This window comes from Vespa mandarinia, chromosome 19 (assembly GCF_050613455.1).
Source record: "Vespa mandarinia isolate Hongniang chromosome 19, ASM5061345v1, whole genome shotgun sequence".
Lineage (NCBI taxonomy): Eukaryota > Metazoa > Arthropoda > Insecta > Hymenoptera > Vespidae > Vespa > Vespa mandarinia.
The window spans coordinates 2,585,001-2,605,000 of NC_140828.1; the positions used below are offsets into that span (position 1 = coordinate 2,585,001).

The 20,000-nt window shown below is 29.0% G+C and overlaps 1 protein-coding gene across 1 annotated transcript in view; it reads right to left on the reverse strand.

Annotated features, from left to right (window-relative positions):
• Window positions 1-20,000, reverse strand: part of Cad87A (cadherin 87A) — a 149,562-nt gene that overhangs the window by 21,124 nt on the left and 108,438 nt on the right. Inside the window, exon 4 of the mRNA XM_085662682.1 lies at window positions 3,726-3,943. Within this exon, the coding sequence (XP_085518808.1) occupies window positions 3,726-3,943 (218 nt within the window). The remainder of the gene's footprint in view (window positions 1-3,725; window positions 3,944-20,000) is intronic.

Here is a 20,000-nt window from a genome sequence, read left to right on the forward strand (position 1 = left end):
TTCTCTATCTCTATCTGTATCTCACCCTCTCTCTTTCTCTCTCTTTATCCATCTATCTTTCTCTTTTCTATTCTATATCTAGTCTCTTTCATTTCTTCGAGAGATTCACGAAGCTTCTACTTAAATTTATGCCCTTTCGTTAATATAAAAGTCACTGTGTCACTGAGGTGAGAATCGCCTAAACGATAGGATATATGAATGAATGGGATTCCATAGAAAACAATGGATCCATCATAAAGCGTGACGACGATTAATATATTGACAATATCTATACGTGTAAAGGATAAATTATACGATGATATTTTATCATTGATAAACGAAAAAAAATAAATGATAACAAGATTTTGTCAGACTCTAATTGATACTTAAGATATCTTAGATAATTAAGCTCTTATAATTAATGAATTCGACGAAATAATGACTGAGATACTCGTCCGAGTAAATTCGTCTAACTAATTCGCTAATCTTGACTAATCAATTGTGTCTATTAATTATCCGATACAAGAGGATCCTTGATTAACGATTTCTACTAGAGGTCAATGCCCTCTGGAGGCTTCGTTCGAACGCAAAGGAAGACGAACGGGTTGTCCCTTTCGTGATGGCAACCAGCTCCTGTTCGAAAGGACAATTAATTATATTCGAGCTCCACGTGCAGCATCCTACTTTCCTTTCATTCTCTCTCTCCCTCTTTCTCTCTCTTTTCCTCGTGATTTATCTTTCTTGCTAAACTCAAACTCTCACCAACTATTTTTTATCCTCCCGTCATTATAATTTTAAATATAATTTTTCAAGCAAAGTTCCTTTTCAACGTTTAATATTAATTTAATTTTCTTACAGTATCGAATAATTAATTACTAAAACTGAATTAATTTCATTATTGATTACAATACAATTAATGATGAAATTTATAGCGCCTGTCTACGAAATGGCTAAGTCATTGCGTGATACGAAACGAAAAATGAAATCTTTCAATTTCGATTATTAGCGATTTATCTAATAGATCTCATATATCTTATTGTTAAATAAATGAAATAAAATTTATATGATTATAATAGAAATTGAAAATAATTTCATGATAGTTATGTATTTTCGATACGAACGAAAAGAAAATAAATTTCATTTTAAAAATTATTTAACAAAATCAATTTTATTGTAACAATATTATTGGATTATTTAAACAAATAGAGAATAAATTACGCTTGAAAACGATATTTTTTTCATGTCTCTACGATTTTTCGTTTCGAAGATATCGCCTTTGAAAGATTTCCATTCATAATTTTTATAGTACAGCTGTTTGTAGTAATAGTAGGAGTAGTAGTAATGTCCAGCTGGGATGCGTAAATTCTCGGAATTTAAGTAGGTCAGTGTGTCGCCGGACAATTTTGAATGAAATTATGTAGGTCAGTGTGTCAACGTAAATCTTTTTTAAATAAATGGAAATATCTCTGGAACTAAAAGTCATAGAGAATTAAAACGAAAATCATTTTAAAGAGCAAAATTTTCTCTACATTTTCAAGTTATTATTAATAATTAATTAACAATTTGTTATAAACAATTTATAATAAAAAAACTCTTACGACCTAAATTCATTTTATTTTACAAAAAAAAAAGAAAAAGAAGAAGAAAAACATTCAAATGGCGTTTGATTTATAAAATTGCATAAATTAATAAATTGTTAATAAACAAATTATTTATTTAACAAAGAAAACAATTTTTCATTTACATGGGAAGAATATCTCCGGAATTAAAAGTCACAGAGTATTGAAACGAAAACCATTTTAAAGAGAAGAGTTTCCTCTATTTTTTCAAATTATTGTTAATAATTAATTAATAATTTGTTATAAACAATTTATTATAAAAAAACTCTTACGACCTAAATTCATTTTATTTTACAAAAAAAAAGAAAAAGCAGAAAAACATTCAAATGGTGTTTGATTTATAAAATTACATAAACTAATAAATTGTTAATAAACAAATTATTTATTTAACGAAAAAAATAATTTTTCATTTATATGGAACGAATATCTCCGGAATTAAAAGTCGTAAAGACTCGATTCAAAATATCGTTTTAAAGAGCAAAATTTTCTCTACATTTTCAGATTATTGTTAATAATAAATTAACAATTTGTTAAAAACAAATTTGTTTCCAACAAATTCATCTTATTTTCGTAAATATGTATAAAGAAGAAATATAATACAAGATATTCAATAATATTAATTAAAATATATCTATTTAATTTCTCTGTCAAGTGACACTTAACAATCATTGATTCATTATTTCGTTTGATTCGTGAATTAAAAATCATTGACTAACAATACCGTAGATATCTCGAAAGAAATGTAATCTGTAATATAATAAAATAATATTATAATTAATTTTATCATTATCAATGATATTTTAATATATTATTTCGTTTATTATCTGTTAGAAAATTTATCTTTTCAAATATCTAATCGATCGATTAGATTTACTTGATAAAGGCTTATGCGTTTCTAGAGTATCTGTAGTCTACTCGGGTGTTCCCGTTAATGCGGAAATAACGATGCATGTATCAAGCCGCATACGTGTCGCTCCTTTGATACCCAACATTATATCCATATTCTCGCTTCGTCTACCTCTTTGCAGGATTAATAATCTACGATTACATGGAGACTGCTTTCCGAGATTAATTAGAAGCATCGACAGAGACGTTTCTTCCTTCTCGTTTCTCGAAAAAAATCTTTGAAAGAGGGAAATAGATAAACAGATGGAGAGACAGAGAAAGAGAGAGAGAGAGAGAGAGAGAGAGAGAGAGAGAGAAAGAGAGAGAGAGAGAGAGAAAGTAATGAAATATCTTTTTCAAAAGACTGTGTTTTTCATTCCTCGTAATGAATCGTTACTTTCATCCCTCTCTCTCTCTCTCTCTCTCTCTCTCTCTCTCTCTCTCTCTTTGTCTTTCTCTCTCTCTCTCTTTCTCTTTCTCTCTCTCTCTCTCTCTCTAATCTATATTTGTATGTAATATTTAATTCTCTAATGCTTAATTTTAATTAACATTCAAAAATATAAAAATAAATCGACATAATACTGAATAAATTAAATTGACAAGATATATATAGTGCGATCTCGTTAATGCCATAATTACGGTATATATACATGTATTCCACACACACAAACATATATATATATATATTATATATATTAGGATTATAACGCGATACCATAAATTAGAGCATCCATAGATGCGTGAACGTTTTCACTGGACCGTTAGATTCTCGAAAGGATAAGCGTATCAGCAATAACCAAGCGGATTTGACAACTAGTTGATAAACATTATAATACATATAAATTGAATCTTCTAATATCTAATTCTATAGTGTTAATGAATACGAGATTATGGTTAATATGATATATAATAAAGTAAAATCAATTCTTTAATATTTATTTAACAACAATATGCGCATAAAGAGAATAAATTTTTTTTTATTTTCCCGTATGGATGTAAAATAAAATAAAATAAAATAAAATAAAATAAAATGAGGAGGTAAAAAAAGTCGAGGTAAGGGATTTTTAAATGGCTTTCCTTTCCTTTTCTTTTCTTTTTCTTTTTTTCTTTTCTTTTCTTTTCTTTTCTTTTCTTTTCTCTCCCTTCGCTTCCCTTTTCTTCCCTTTCCTTTTCCATAGGATAGAAAAAAGAAAAAAGGGTGAGAAAAAGATTCGAGTGAGAGTAAAGCGATCGACTTCTTACCTCACGATTCAGGGGCTTTGCTAACTTGATGGCGCCTGTGCGTGAGTCGACTACGAAATAGTCGGTGAGTTGTATGCCATACTTCACTGGTGATCCTTCCGGATCGTAGCCCTTTAGGACGAATACAGACGTGCCTACTTTGGTCGATTCTGAAAGAGGTAAACCTGTAGGGTATCCTCCTGCTTCAAGGATAGGTGGTTCGTTGACATTGTTGCCAACTGAAATCAAAAATATTATTTTTATATTAGAATAATATTTTATTTATATATACCTATACATACATGCATATATATATATATATATATATATATATATTTATAAAATTGTTATTGAATTATATATAATATAAAATAAGTCAGTATATAATTATATATCTATATATTGTATATATATATATATATATATATATATATATATATATATATTTATGAAATTGTTATTGAATTAATTATAATATAAAATAAGTCAGTATATAATTAAAGTATATGAAACGTATGTAAAATAACGTGAATTGATAATGATCGATAATATAAATTAACGATGAAAAATGATTTTTCAAATAATCCTTGTTTATAGAAAAGAAAATATTTCGTTGATAAATAATCCAATCAATTTAATTGCATTAAATCTATTAGATTATTTGTTTGCAAATTAATATTAATATAAAATAATTAAATATATCTATATTATATAATTAATTGTATAATTCGTACGATTAAGAAAAATCTTAAGAAAAATGAGAATTTAACTGAGCTTGTCGTAAGATCATAGTCTATCCGATGCTCACCTTCTTACGATCTAACTACGACTGATCTTAGAACACGAGAAAGGACAAAGGACAGATAAACACGTACAGATAAGCCGTACAGATTACGTCACTAATACGATCAATGGATAAACATAGCCGAATGTTACCTTGAATGACTTTCGTCTCTTATTTTTATTTATATCCGTACATATACATTTCGAATCGATATCATTATATTATCTCTCTCTTTCTCTCTCTCTCTCTCTCTCTTTCATTATTTCTCATATAATATTTCAAATAATATATTTATATGATTATATTATATCATTATGATTTTTAAAAATTATATACATAACTATTATATATTGAATTAAATTATATATTGTATATATATATATATATATATATATATATATATATATATTAGGTTGGAAACTATGAAACGGGCATTGAACGAAAATAAATAACTAAACAAAAATGCCCGTTTCATAGTTTCCAACCTAATACTTATATATAATATATGTATGTAAAATTTTTAAATAAAAAAAATAAAATATAAAATAAAAAATTTATATATATATATATATATATATATATATATATATCGAAATGTTTTATATGGAAATGTTAAGTTAATTAATTAATTTATATAATCGAAAGAAAACATATCGTATTTTATTTTAAAGAGATAGAAATATTTTTATCCTATTCGATTTACATGTATATCGAAATAAACTTTCAAAGGAATCGATTTATTCGTATGAAATCAATCTCATAAAGGATAAATCATCAGTGCTCCCTTTCATGACAGCAACTTCTGGTAAAATGCAGAGAATCAATCATCTAATGCCATCGCGATAATACACTTCGATACTAGGCTATTATTTCGTCCACGTCGAGTCATCGATTAAGATGATTAAACCTGTCGATTTATTCAAAATCAAATATATATATATATATATATATATATATATATTTGATTTTTTATTACCACGCAGAATCATTCTCAATATAATTTATTTGATTTCTATGATAATCACATTAATTATAGATAATTAGATTAATATAAATAATTGGATATTATAATTAATTGGATTAAAATAACAAAATATATCAGATTTTCTTTTCGATTTGTTTTTCTTTTTCTTTCCTTCTTTTATTTTTTTTTTTTCCTTTTTTTTTTTTTTTTTTTTTTAGACGAAGTCTCATAAATTATAATTACAAAAGAACAATGAAAGAAAATGTAATTAAGGTTATGGAAGCCTCATAATTTATGCGTTCCTTTATTCATACTTGTTATCATATAATTTAAAATGCTTAAGTATATAATAGAAAAGGAGGATACAGTGTCTTTTTGTTCTCTTGCTCTCTCTCTCTCTCTCTCTCTCTCTTCCTCTCTCTCTTTCTTTCTTTCTTTCTTTCTTTTTCTCTCATCCTTTGAACTAAAAATTTAGAATGAAGATAATAGAACTGTTAGAAAAGATCTAGTTTCGAAAGAAGGGTCGTAAAACTATTAGAGAAACTTGTGAAAAAAGTAGTCAAGGCTTTGTTAAAACCTTTCCGAAAAGTTTCAAAAGCCATGGGAAATTCTACCGATGCAACATCAAAGGAGTTCATATAAGCTTTCTTATTTTTCCGATGGCTCTTTTTTCTTCCTTTCTTTCTTTCTTCCTTGTCCTTTCCTTTTCTTGTTCTCTCCATTTTCTTGTTTCTTTTTTTTTTTTTTTTTTTTTTTTTTCCCCTGACTCAGATGGAAAATAACAAGAGAGAGAGCCAGTTTCCACGCGTGTTCCTCGATTATCGTTAAGGTGGTAACGTCGAACAATTTTTTGTTCCTTAAAAAGAAAAAAGAGTGAGAAAGAGAAAGATAGATAGATAGAGAGAGAAAAAGAGTGAGAGAGAGAGAGAGAGAGAGAGAGAAAGAGAAGGAAATAGATTCGCATTCTTTTATTGGTCAGAGATATTTCTCGATTTCTTGATTATTTCACGTCTTTAATATTTATCATACAAATAAGAAGATTATTAACACGTTCGGTTTTAATCAGAATTCTGGCACGTATCGACACTAAAAAATGTTTCAGTTGATCAATTTTTTTCTCTCTTTTTTTTTTTTTTTCTTTTTTTTTTTTTCTTTTTCTTTTTTTCGATTTATTTAATCGTACAATCGATAGTACCGAAATAATATATTTTTTGATCAACAAATTTTATCTTTAATTGATTTATTCCTATAAATCTTTTTCTTCTTCTTCTTCTTTCTTTACGACATTGATACAATTTCGTGACTATTTGAAAGCTTCATCAGAGCTTTTTCTCGTCAACTAATCCGTTCCATTTTCTAGAAACGAAACGAAGACTTTTTTTCGACATAGTGAGAAGCGTTTTATCGGTCTCCTCCACTTTCCTCGTTTACGATACACATTTCTTCTCTCTCTCTCTCTCTCTCCCTCTCTCTCTCTTTCTCTCTCTCTCTCTCTTTCTTTTTGAAGAGAAAAATCGTTTCTTTACATAAACTCACGAAAGGCGAACGGCTTTCAGCGACGAGCTTTCCCGTTATCATCGGCCTGTTTCACGGCTCCTCGTAAATCGAAATGGGCTTATTTTGAGAGAAAACTCGGAGAGAGAGAGAGAGAGAGAGAGAGAGAGAAAGAAAAGAAAAGAGAGAAAAAGGAGAAAGGGAAAAGAAAAATTGAGAGAAAGAAAGAGAGAGACAGAGAAAGAAAGAAATAGAGTTTATTCACTTTATCTTTCTTAATGTGTATGTATATATATATATATATATAATATATATACATATATACATATATACTATACATAATAACAAAAGTTATAAAATATGTACATATCATACAAAAATTCTTTGAAAATTATTTTTCATTTTAAAAGTATCTTCTCGCCTATGCATTTTACTATGCCCATTATTAATGGGAAAAATCTTTGAAATTAACTTTTGAATTCGTACGTTTAATCGCGAAAAACATTTTACTTATCTTGTTTATTTATATATATATATATATGTATATACATAATATACTTATTTTTCCTTTCTTTTTTTTTTTCCTTTTTTTTTTTTTTTGAGTATATTTCAAACGTTTCGTTCCAACGTTTCTCGATCGAAGAGAATTTACGAGGCTCGATCTCGAAGGTATATCGATGTTACATGAGATACGATGTAACTGAACGAGACATCGTAAAACTACATTGAACTATGTTGCTGAAGACGAACTTCGACCTATCTAATCCTCTCTCTTTCTCTCTCTCTCTCTCTCTCTCTCTCTCTCTCTCTCTCTCCCTTTATTTTTTCTGATATTTTTCTATGTTTTTCTTTACCTATCTCTTCATTTCCTACTCGATGATATTACATTTACGTACGTATCTCTACGAAACTTTAATAATCCGATTGGTTTTCTCTTGCTAGCATATGAGAAAAAAAAACAAAAAAAAAATGAAAGAAAAGAAAAAAAGAAAAAACCGAATATTCTCGTTCGGTTTACGGAAAGATTTCAAAGTAACAAAGAAGAATATCCGGCGTATTGTATAGCATTATGCTATATTTCAAAAATGATATCTTATCAGTGGGAAAATGTTTTAATAGATTTTCCAAAGTATCCTGTGTTCTTTTACTACGAATAAATTTAACATAATGGAGACGATTCATGATAACGAGAAAAAAAAAAGAAAAGAAAGATATATATATATATATATGTGTTTGTTTAGTTTTAACAATTATTACTACGTTTTCATTGAATATTCCATTACATTGGATTTTCCTTCGTATCGATGTTATGTGTATAAATGACGATCGGGAAAAAAAGAAAATGAATTTTTTCTTGGAAAAAAAAAATATATATATATATATATATTCTAAACATATCGAATGTAATATCAAACGTATTACAAAAAACAAAAAGAAAGGAAAAAAGAAAGAGAGAGAGAGAGAGAGAGAGAGAGAGAGAGAAAAATGAAACATTAAAACAATTACATTTAATTTATCATTTAAGGATCAAATTTTCATCAACATTGAAGACGTTCTTTAATAAAAGCATAAATAAAAACAAAAAAAAAAAAACAAAAAAAGAAAAGAATAATTTATAATCAATCATTTTTTATAAATCCAAATGTTAACGTTCTCTTGATATCAATAAAATGGAAATAATCGTAAGAAAGAAAGAAGAAAACAACGACCAATTAAATTACATTTTCAATCGATAGTTGACAAAAAAAAAAAAAAAAAAAAAAAAAAAGGAAATAAAACAGAAAAAAGAAAGGAATTTCTTCTAAAAATATATCTTCGTTTCTTCGAAGATTGAAGAGAAGATCTATAGATCAAGATAGTACTCTCTTGACGTTATATGAATATCAGATATCAAATTCTAACGAAGGATGACGACGACGATGGGATCGTCTCGGTTGCATAGAAAGCACGATATTGAATGAAATAGAAGTATAGTAGTATAGTAGAAGGAGAGTTCACTTTTAGTATACATAGATATATGGAACTGCCTTCTCTCTCTCTCTCTCTCTCTCTCTTTCTCTTTCTCTTTCTATCTATCTATCTCTCTTTCTGATACATTGATGCACAGTGAGCTTTTAAGGGAATTGCATTAACAAGTCTAAAATAATTCAGTACGTTCTTCTCTCGACGAAAGGGAATCTCATTTCGAGTTATGTCCTTTCGGATAAAGATTTCTTCTTTCCAACGCCATCACTTTGCCATTTTCCCCTTTTCTTTTTTATTTTTATTTTTATTTTTATTTTTATTTTTATTTTTATTTTTATTTTTATACTCATTCTTATCTTCATTTTCATTTTGCACTCCTTTTTCTTTCTTTTTTCTTTTTTTTTTTTTTAATTCTCTCTCCTCTTCCTTTTTTTTTCTTTTTTGTATTTTTCTTTTATCTTTTTTTCCTTTCTTTTCTCTTGGCTGGTTTCAAAGAAGAAAAAGAAGAAGAAAAAAATGAAGAAGTAAAAGAAAAAGAAGAAGCACTTTGGCTGATGGTAAGATGAGGAAGGCATGTCTTCGAAAATCCGATTTCTACCGACGGCGAACCAATGAGAGTAAGAGATAGAGATAGAGACATCTTGAAAAGTCTGTTAAAGGCAGACAAGCAAAATCTTTGGAATGTCGAACTCTTCCTAATGCACTTAAGTGCATCGAAATTTTTCTTTGCCACTTCGATATGACAACCACCTTTTGATAAGATACCTTATAATATATGTATATTATAAATGCATTTGCAAATTCGAAAATTTCAACATTATCGTATCACAAATGGGTTATGTGTTTTTAAAATTTTTAAATTCGATACAAACAAACAAACAAACGAACAAACAAACAAACAAACAAACAAACAAAACAAAAAAATAATAAATGTCGATCATACGTTTAATTCATCGATTAGAAAAATATAATTAATGAAGAAGATTCAGGTTATCTATTTTGATCGAGATTGATTTATTAATCTAATCTTAATAAATATCGATTCATTTGTTAAAATTTCTTTTTTCTTTTTTTTTTCTTTTTTCTTTTTTTTTTTTTTTTGAATTGTTAAATTCCCTTCTTTTCCTTTTCTATAATTTTATTACATTAAAAATGATAATATCTTAATTGTACTAGCGAAGTCATATTGCGCGTTAGTAAGAGGGCATATATAACTTGTGCCTAAAGAAAAAGAACGAAAAAAGAAAAAAAAAAGAAAAGAAAAGAAAAAGAAAAAGAAAAAAAAGAACAACAAATGAAACAAAAATTAAAAAATATAGATACATTACAAATGTATTATTTCGAAGTTAAATTGGTATACGATAAATATACAATATAAAACGATTCGATTATTTAATTAAACAAATTGTGCATTATCGATTTGTAAGAAGATGTATTACAAATTTAAAAAATTGATATATATACGTATATATATATATAATTTAACATTAGATTGATTTAGTGAAAAACAACAGAGGTCTTCGTTGTAAACGAATGCGAGAACAAATTCAGGATTCTCATCGGCAAATCTTAGAATTATACGAAAAAGTTCGAGTAAAGGGAACAAGACGGCTTGAGACAAACGTGCATCTTGGGAGTCTCTTAGAATTGCTTGAGAAAAAAAGGATCAGTGAAAGAGAGAGAGAGAGAGAGAAACAGAGAGACAAACGGACAGACAGAGAGAAAGAGAGAAAGAGAGAGAGAGAGAGAGAGAGAGAGAGAGAGAAACAGAGAGACAAACGGACAGACAGAGAGAAAGAGAGAAAGAGAGAGAGAGAGAGAGAGAAAGAGAGAGAGAGAGAAGGATACTGTGAAGTACGGAGTAAAGCGAGAGGAAGAATGAATCGAAATTCCAATGTAAAGCTCCCAAAGCATCTTTTTCTGCATTTGCATATCCAATGTGTAATTAGTTGGCAAATATAATAGTGCAGACGTACTTACGTATCCATAGATATATATGTATTTACGTATGTATGTATTTATCGAGGGAGGAAACAAAAAAAAATCGTTTCTCCTCGAACCAACGTTTGTACGGAATATAAAAAATATAGAATTAAAAATGAAAAGAAAAAAAAGAAAAAAAAAAGAAGGGAAGAAGAAATGAAATAAAAAAAATAAAAAAGTGGACAACTCGATGAAAAAGAGAGAGGGAGAGAGAGAGAGAGAGAGAGAGAGAGCACAAGAGAGCTTAGCCAAAAAGTAAAAATACTGATATGCCAACGCGAAACGATGTGTATGTATATTTGTGTTACTTTTCTTTTTTTTTTTATTTTTATTTAAAAAAGATTTTTTTTTTTTTTTTTTTTTTTTTTTTAATAAAAATCTACTTCCTCTATTCATACGTTTTCGATATCGAAATCCTGTTTCCAAATATTTGCAGATATTTGCAAAAATTTTATTTTATTTTTCTTTTCTTTTCTTTTTTTTTTTTTTTTTTTTTTTTTTACATATATATATAACCCTCTCTCTATCTCTCTTCCACTTTGTATCTGTCTCTTTTACTCTTTTTCTCTATCGATTCGTGAGTTAAGACAATCGTTCATAAAATATGGTAATCGAATAAATTGATTCCCAACGGAGGAGAACTTATTATTGGCGTAATATTTATTTAAAGAGAAAAAGTAAAAAAGAAAAAAGAAAAGGGACAAGAAAATAGAAAATTATAATAATTAATAATCTGACACAAAGACTACGATAGAAAGTTCGAGCGAAATTATGAAAGTTTTGAATAGGATCGAATAGGAACAAATAGGGTTGACATGGTCCAACTTGGATCAGTTTGATTTGGGTCAGTTCAGTTTGGTTTAAGTTCGTATCAATTCGACGCATTTTTGTCAAATGTGATCCGATCCGATTCGATTCGATTCAACTCGAAAAAGCTCGATTCAAAACAAATCGATTCGATCATATTAAATACTGTCGAACTTAAAAGATTGTATAAATGGTACAAAAGTTGTTTGTTTTCTTTTTCTCTTTTTTTTTTTTCTTGCGTAAAATAACAAATCCATTACAAAAATTCTTTTGAAAGAAAAGCGTTGGGTCTCAATATATATTATATAAAAAAATATATATATAAAAAAAAAATATATATATATAAAAAATAAAATATATAAAAAATATATAAATATATAAATATCAATATATATATATATATATATATATATATAAAAAATTCATTTCGTATATACAGAGGATGGATTAAAAGTTTCAAGCTGATTGATAAGGAGAAAAAAGAAAAGAAAAAAGAAAAAAGAAAGAAAGAGAAAAGGAAGAGTAAGAAGGATGAAAGAGCCAACGTAGAAAAGTTACGAGAAAGAATAATCGATTTTTGTTAGATATGTAATAAAATCATCTTAGGATTTTATAGTATATCTATATCGTATCGTCTCGAAATTCGATTTCTTTGAAACAGTGAAACGAGCCTTGTGTCTCCTTAATACACCGCCGTCGACTAAGTTTTGTGTGTAGAAAGCCAGCCGCGGTAGTTATTTCAGTAGAAAGTTTCGATCACCATAAGTTAACTTTGCTTGCAAATGCGTCTGCGCAGTCGGTAGATAGACAAGAAACTTGTTCGAAGGGCTCATAGAATCTTCCCTCCCTCCCACCCTCTCTCTCTCTCTCTCTCTATCTCTATCTTACTTGTTTACTTGTTTGCTTGTTCGACTTATAGAAGATATTTTGCGTGTATGCATATACGTAAGACAATTTGAATATTTCATTTGTGTGTAACGATAAGATCGTGAGATTTATCTTAACTCGAACTTGTCATTAATTTATATTTTTTTTTTTTTTTTTATCTCATAAGACTAATAGATAATTCTATTAGAATCTTTAGTTCTAAATAGAAATCCCTAATGTTATTAGATAAATGATATTTAAGAGGATTAAAAAATATTTAAAAAAAATTTTTTTTTATCACCTTAAAAAAAAAAAAAAAAAAAAAAAAAAGAAGGAAAAAGGAAAATTGTTGGATTTTAAATATCATTTGCGTTCTCGTTTTTCTTCTTTTCTTTTCTTTTCTTTTCTTTTTCCTTTTTTCTTGCTTTCCTACTCTCTCTCTCTCTCTCTCTCTTTCTTTCTTTCTATCTTTCTTTCTTTTCTCGATGGATATATCGATTCCATGAAATATATCGCTAACATACAATTAATTAATGGATCTATCTCTGTACTTTTAAATTGTATTCCTTTTTCGTTTAAATAGAATTTATTAACTATACAACGTTTGACTGTATATTTTATGTGTATTAGTTACACATACGTATATCGTTTATTTTCGAATAATGATTTTGTCTTTTTATGTAAAACGAAGTCGTACCGAAATTGGAAAACTTAATATGTTTATCAATTTTCCTCTCACGAAATATTTATAATATTCGCATATATATATATATATATATATATATATATATATATATACATATACATGTGTGTGTGTTGGTAATATTATATTATGTAAAAATGTATTTAAAAATGGCGTTAATGCGTCCACGAATTGATGATTTCAACTAATTAAAGCTTTCCAACATTTTGCATCGATGAATTCATTCGCAAGAGAGAAATACGATCCATATTAAATAATGGCACATTTAAATCAATATATACGAATATTTGAGATCATATATTAAATAATAATTAAATATTCCAAATTCCTTTCATATTTAATTAGCTCTCGCGGAAGAGATTGATTAGTTAGTATTGTTATTCTCGATAATAATTATATTGAAATTGAAACTGAAAACTTTCTTCGAATATTATCTCTGCGATAACAAAACTCATATTTAAAAAGTAATAATTCTATATTTATTTCTCTCTCTCTCTCTCTTTCTCTCTTTCTCTCCATTACATCAAATGCTTGCAAAATATATTACATCCATACAATTACATATATATGTATAACATACATATATAATATAGATGCACATTATATATATATATATATACATATACATATTTTTTTTTTCTGTTTATACATAACATAAAACTGATAATGGATTCCATTAATCAATTAAAATTAATTGAAAGAAAAAAAGAAATAAAAGGAACTATATTAAATACCAAAGTTTTATCGATTTAACTAGAAGAAAAGAGTACGAAGAAAAATTAACGAGTTGGACAAACACATTGAGAGAATTTAATAAATTAAACAACGAAAATGTGGGAGAAGGAAAGGAAAAAGGAGTGAGAGAGAGAGAGAGAGACAGAGAGGGAGAGTGAGTGAGAGAGAGAGAGAGGAATTCATACTATCGGAATTTTCAAAGTGTCCTGGGAAAGATATATCCGTTCTCTTCACGCGATATCGATGATAGATATCGACTTCCTTTATCTCTCTCTCTCTCTCTCTCTCTCTCTCTCTCTATCTCGGTCTATCTCGGTCTCTATCTCTATCTCTATTTCTATCTCTATATCTGACTCTCTTTATCTTTCTCTCTAGGACTTATTACTCGCGGAGAAACTCGACAGAAGCTTTACGAATGAGTCGAGCTGCCACTAACACGATTTCGAACGGTCGATTAAAAGAACAAATGGATGTGAAAATGGAAAGGTGAATTGAACGCTAATAGAAAGAAAACGAACAAAATAAACTCTATGAAAATTGGATCTTTAAGAGAAATTTAAAAAATTTTAAATATATATATATATATATATATATATATATATATATATATAAATAGAAGAGAAAAAAAAAAAGAAAAAAATAAATAAAAGAATACGTATATACGCTGGATATCTGACCATTAACGACTGTGAACTTTTTAATAGATGTATGGATACAGGAATCTTTAAGAATGAAAATGAAAAAAAAAAAAAAAAAAAAAAAAAAGAGAAAGAATTTGAAATTTCTTTTTTACTCTGGAACTTCGAAACTTTCGGGATATTAAGAGAATACAGTTACGATGTAAAGTGTGAAATTAGTTAAATAAACAAATAAACAAACGAAAGAAAAACCCATTCGCTCTCTCTCTCTCTCTCTCTCTCTCTCTCTCTCGCTCTCTAAATCTTCGAATGCAAATAAATTAGTTTTGTTTTTTTTCTTTTTTTTTTTTTTTTTCTTTTTTCGTTTCTTTTTTATATCCTTAGCTCGTCAGAGAAATTCAGAGTTTCGACTTGGCTTTCCCATTTTCATAATCCTTTCGTTGTTCTACCGAAGATCTCGAGTCTTGGGCTAAAGAAGGAAGAAGAGCATGGCCCGAAGGATTAGGAAATACGAGAAGGAATGGCTTCGCGAGAGATAAACATTTCCGTCGTGCAATGCCTCCGGGCTTGCCTTTGTTCAACGAAGTTTACTACTCAACAAACTTTCTTTCTTTATTTTTTTTTTTTTTTATTTTTTTTTCCTTTTCCTCTTTTTCTTTTTCTTTTTTTTTACGCAATCTCGCAAGATCACATCGTTTGTAATCATTGCGAAGAGAGAGAGAGAGAGAGAGAGAGAGAGAGAGGGAGAGAATAAAATCTTAAATTGATGTATTACTATTGAAAAGAAAAAGAAAAAAAATATTAATTCTGACACTCTGTCCATTAATTATTTAATGTATTATTTTATTCAACATCCTAAAATGATGCATTGTGAAATAATAATAATAAAGGAATTAAATATCTGAGAATAAAATGACAATTTGTTGTTGTTGTTATTATTATTATTATTATTATTATTATTATTATTATTATTATTATTATTTGTTTTATTAAAATTGCATTGAAATAAAACGAAATACAAAAACAAAAAAGAAAAAGAAAAAAAAATTACAAACCTCTAAACTCTATTGTGCAATTATTTTATTGTTATTATTATCATTTCATTGAGTATTCTAAAACGATGCATTTAAATAATAATAATTGAATTTGATTCTACAATACTATTGTAATGCTATTATTTTTTTCTCTTTTTTCTTTTTTATCTCTCTCTCTCTCTCTCTCTCTCTCTCTCTCTCTAACTTTTATCGAAATAAATAAATAAATAAATAAAGAACAAAAAAAGAAAAAAAAAAAGATAAAAGAAAAAGGAAAAATTAAATCCAAGATATAAAATAATACTTTCTATTTTTATTTTGAAAATAAACCAATCGAAATTTTTCATTAGATTAAAGGTAAAAATTTTGTGATTGTCTTACGTGATAAATGATTTAATTATTATAACCGAGAAACCATAAGATAGAAAATCTAATGGTTTTTGATAATAATGAATTAATGAAAATTTAAATGAAATTTATCGATCTGTCGTAGGAATAAATTTTCACTTATTAACATGTTTCACCAGAAGAATGCGCCAACTTATCGTAACTTACAACAAGTTATCGCTAAATGAACTTCCCGCAAGTTTCAAAAGTAGCTTTCCGAAGCAGGAAAGTACGAATACATCGAGTGAACGAAACGTTATCTTGGTTTTCTTATCTCGCCTAACGAGCGGCGAACTTTTCGCGTGCGTATTTTCGTCGATTTAAAAGAGAATAATCGCGAGCTAAGAGATAGAGAGAGAGAGAGAGGGGGGGAGGGGTGGGGGTGGCTAAATAGAAGGGAAAGAGAAAGAGAAAAAAAAGAGAAACAACATAAAGTTGAATGGCAAAACTCTTTCGCAAACTCTCCTACTCCTTCAACAATTAAAGAAAATCAGCTGATTATAGTTTCGCAATCATAAGTTTCATTAGAAAAATATTTATCGAATAACAAAGTTGTACGAAAGAGATAGAGATAGAGATAGAGATAGAGAGAAAGACAGAGAGTGTGTGAGAGAGTGAGAGAGAGAGAGAGAGAGAGAGAGAGAGAGAGAGAGAATGTTGGAGGGAAAGAAAGAGATAATTCGTTGAGGAATTATTGTCGGCGAGTAAATTCAAACTGAAAAACGAATTAAGCCAATTTGCATCCAAAGCCACGAATTCATTAGCTGTCCTTCGTACGTACAAGAAAAAGGGGACACATTTTCAGACGAAAGAAAGAGATGAATGGAGAAAAGGAACGGAGATAGAAATAAAACATTAGGAAAAAAAAGAAAAAGAAAAAGAAAAAGAAAAGAAAAAAAAAGAAAAAGGGAAAAAGAAAAGTAAAACAAAAATAAAGAAAGAAAGAACGAAAGAGAGTGTGAGTGTGAAAAAGAAGAAGAAGAAGAAGAAGAAGAAGAAGAAGAAGAAGAAGAAGAAGAATCGCTGAGTTGTATAATAAAAGGAAGAAAATGAAGAAAAAGGGGTGTAAGTGGAAAAAGATGGTAAGATAGAAAGAAAGAGACAGAGGGGGAAAGAGAGATAGAGAGATAGAGAGATAGAGAGATAGAGAGAGAGAGAGAGAGGGAAAGAGATAGAGAGAAAGATGCAAGACCGTTCGCAAAGCTTAAAACGAGAATGATCGCTTCTAACTGTCTTCCACATCTGTTAGAGTAGCCACGGGCTATGGACAAATAGCGAGTTTTAGTGGGAACTCGTTGCATTTTTCAAGATGTTGGATTTTTAAGATAAGTATATCATACGTAGGCACATATGTATCCATGTATTTCAAACCGAATGCAATTTTTCTTTCATTCTTTCTTTCTTTCTTTCTTTCTTTCATTCTTTCTTTCTTTCTTTCTTTCTTTCATTCTTTCTTTCTTTCTTTCATTCTTTCTTTAACATTTGTGTTCTCATCACACTCTCATCCCAATTTCTATCTTTGTTGTCTTCTCTTATTTTATTTTATTTTATTTTATTTTATTTTTTTCTTTTTTTTTTTTTTTTTAGAAACATTATCGAACCCCATCAAATCTTACGCGAAATCTTATCGTAATTATTGTCGACGTATTATAGGAAGCGGAAGTAGGAGGAGGAGGAGGAGGAGGAGGAGGAGGAGGAGGAGGAAGGAGGAGAAGGAAGGGAGAAGGAAAAGGTAAGAAAAGAAAATCTTTGAAGTTTCTAATATACTTCTAATGTACTTTTCTTTACATTCAGCATTTATATCTATTTGTTGGTGATGCGAATAAACGAAAAAAAAAAAAAAAAAAAAAAGAAAAAGAAAAGAAATAAAAAAAAGAAAAAAAAGAAAACAAAAAGAAATCATAAAATTTTTCAATATTTAGATATAGAGATATTTACAGGGTTTTCCATGTATCAGCGTTTAATTTTCAAAAGGAGATTACCGGAGTAATTTCGAAAAGTTAAAGCTTTTAGAAAGCAGTAGAATGGAAAGGTAGTTGCCGTCGTTGCTTTTCAAAGTTTCCTTTAGTTTCTCTCTCTCTCTTTCTCTCTCTCTCTCTCTCTCTCTCTTTCTCTATATCTCTGTATCTCTGTATCTCTGTCTCTTTTCTCTTTGCAGTTCGATCGACGAAGGATCGAAAAGACGTCTCGTTCGTTTTCTACACGACAAAGTGGGAACTTGGAATATACGTTTAGCCGACGACGACGACGACGACGACGACGACGACGACGACGACGACGACGACGACGACGACGACGACGACGACGACGACGAGGACGACGACGACGACGACAACGAGGACGACGACGACGAAGAACGAGCTTTAATTTCGAAGAGTGAATCTCAATGCAGTTCTGTCTTCGAGCTTTCGTTGTCGTACGATATAAAAGAGAGAAACCGAAGGAGAGAAAATAAAAAGAAAGAAGAAAAAAGACGAGGAAGAAAAAGAAGAAGAAGAAAAAGAAGAAGAAAAAGAAGAAGAAGAAGAAGAAGAAGAAGGGGCGCTCTCGAGATGATAAAAAGAAGAGATGTAGCGCGACGAATGGTGTTAAAAAGAGAAGAAAAAAAGAAATGAAAAAAAAAGGAAAAAGAAAAGGAGAAAAAAAGTAAAAAAAAAAAGAAAAAAAAAAGAAAAAAGAACGTTTCAAGTTTTGACGCGAGAGATTTCGTGGGTAAAGAATTTTTGTACGAGACTCTTTGTACGCTTCGAGAAATAACGAACGACGACGACGACGACGACGACGACGACGACAAGAGAGAGAGAGAGAGAGAGAGAGAGAGACAGTAAAGGGGTTCGTATACAAACGAAGGGACTCACTTAATGAGAGAGAAAGAGAAAGCAATAGAGACTGTCACGTTAACGATTCTTTTATTCTTCTTTTTTTTTCTTTTTTTTTCCCACCGTCTCCCCATTGTACGATCGTTTCCTATAACGAGATAAGCTCGTTGAAATTCAGATGTTCATTAATAAAAGCTCTTTCGATGATTTCGAATAATAATTTGTAATGATAATGACAGTGATGACGATGTTGACGATTACGACGATGACGACGGGGTGAAAATAATCGTCAGAAATAATCGTTCGACGAAATAATTAATGACACCTATTTCAATAATAAATATAATAAATTTGTAATTTCTTCGGGATAATCATTATTCAAAAGGGAGTATCATATTATATTATTAACAAGAACATTATTTATAATAATAATAAAATTTATTATTATCATTATTATTATTATTATTATTATTAATGATTTATAATAATTAATAATAATAATAATTAATTATATTTACTAGTGAACATTAAATCGAATAGTAGTGAATTAATGAATATGTCGAATTTTTTTAAATATTCTTTTGCGATTTTTTCATGAGAATTGGATACTAGAAAAGATTAGAGTGCGAGAGAGAGAGAGAGAGAGAGAAGAAAAGAGATAAGGATTTAGAGAATGTTACGAAAATCCTCTTTCTCTCTCTCTCTCTCTCTCTCTCTCTCTCTCTCTTTCTTTCTTTCTTTCTTAACATAAGAGCATTTTCGAAGCTTCCTTTCGTAAAGGCGATGCCGTCGGGCAATGAATACAAGTGGAACGTGAAGCCATTGAATTTCACGCACCGATTGGCTCAAGCCGACGAAAAACAACGCGATAAAGCTCTTCTTCTTCTACTTGTAGTACTACTACTTCTACTTCAACATCTACGACCGTGACTACTATCATGAAATAACGCGCTATCTTGGATATAGATATAGGTATCCTCCTTTTTTTATCCCCCTCCTACCACTCCCTATCCATCCATCCTTCTTTCTCTCTCTCTCTCTCTCTCTCACTCTCATTCTCTCATTCTCTCTCACTCTCTCTTCTTATCTCTTTTCCGCATGAAAAAATATTTTTCT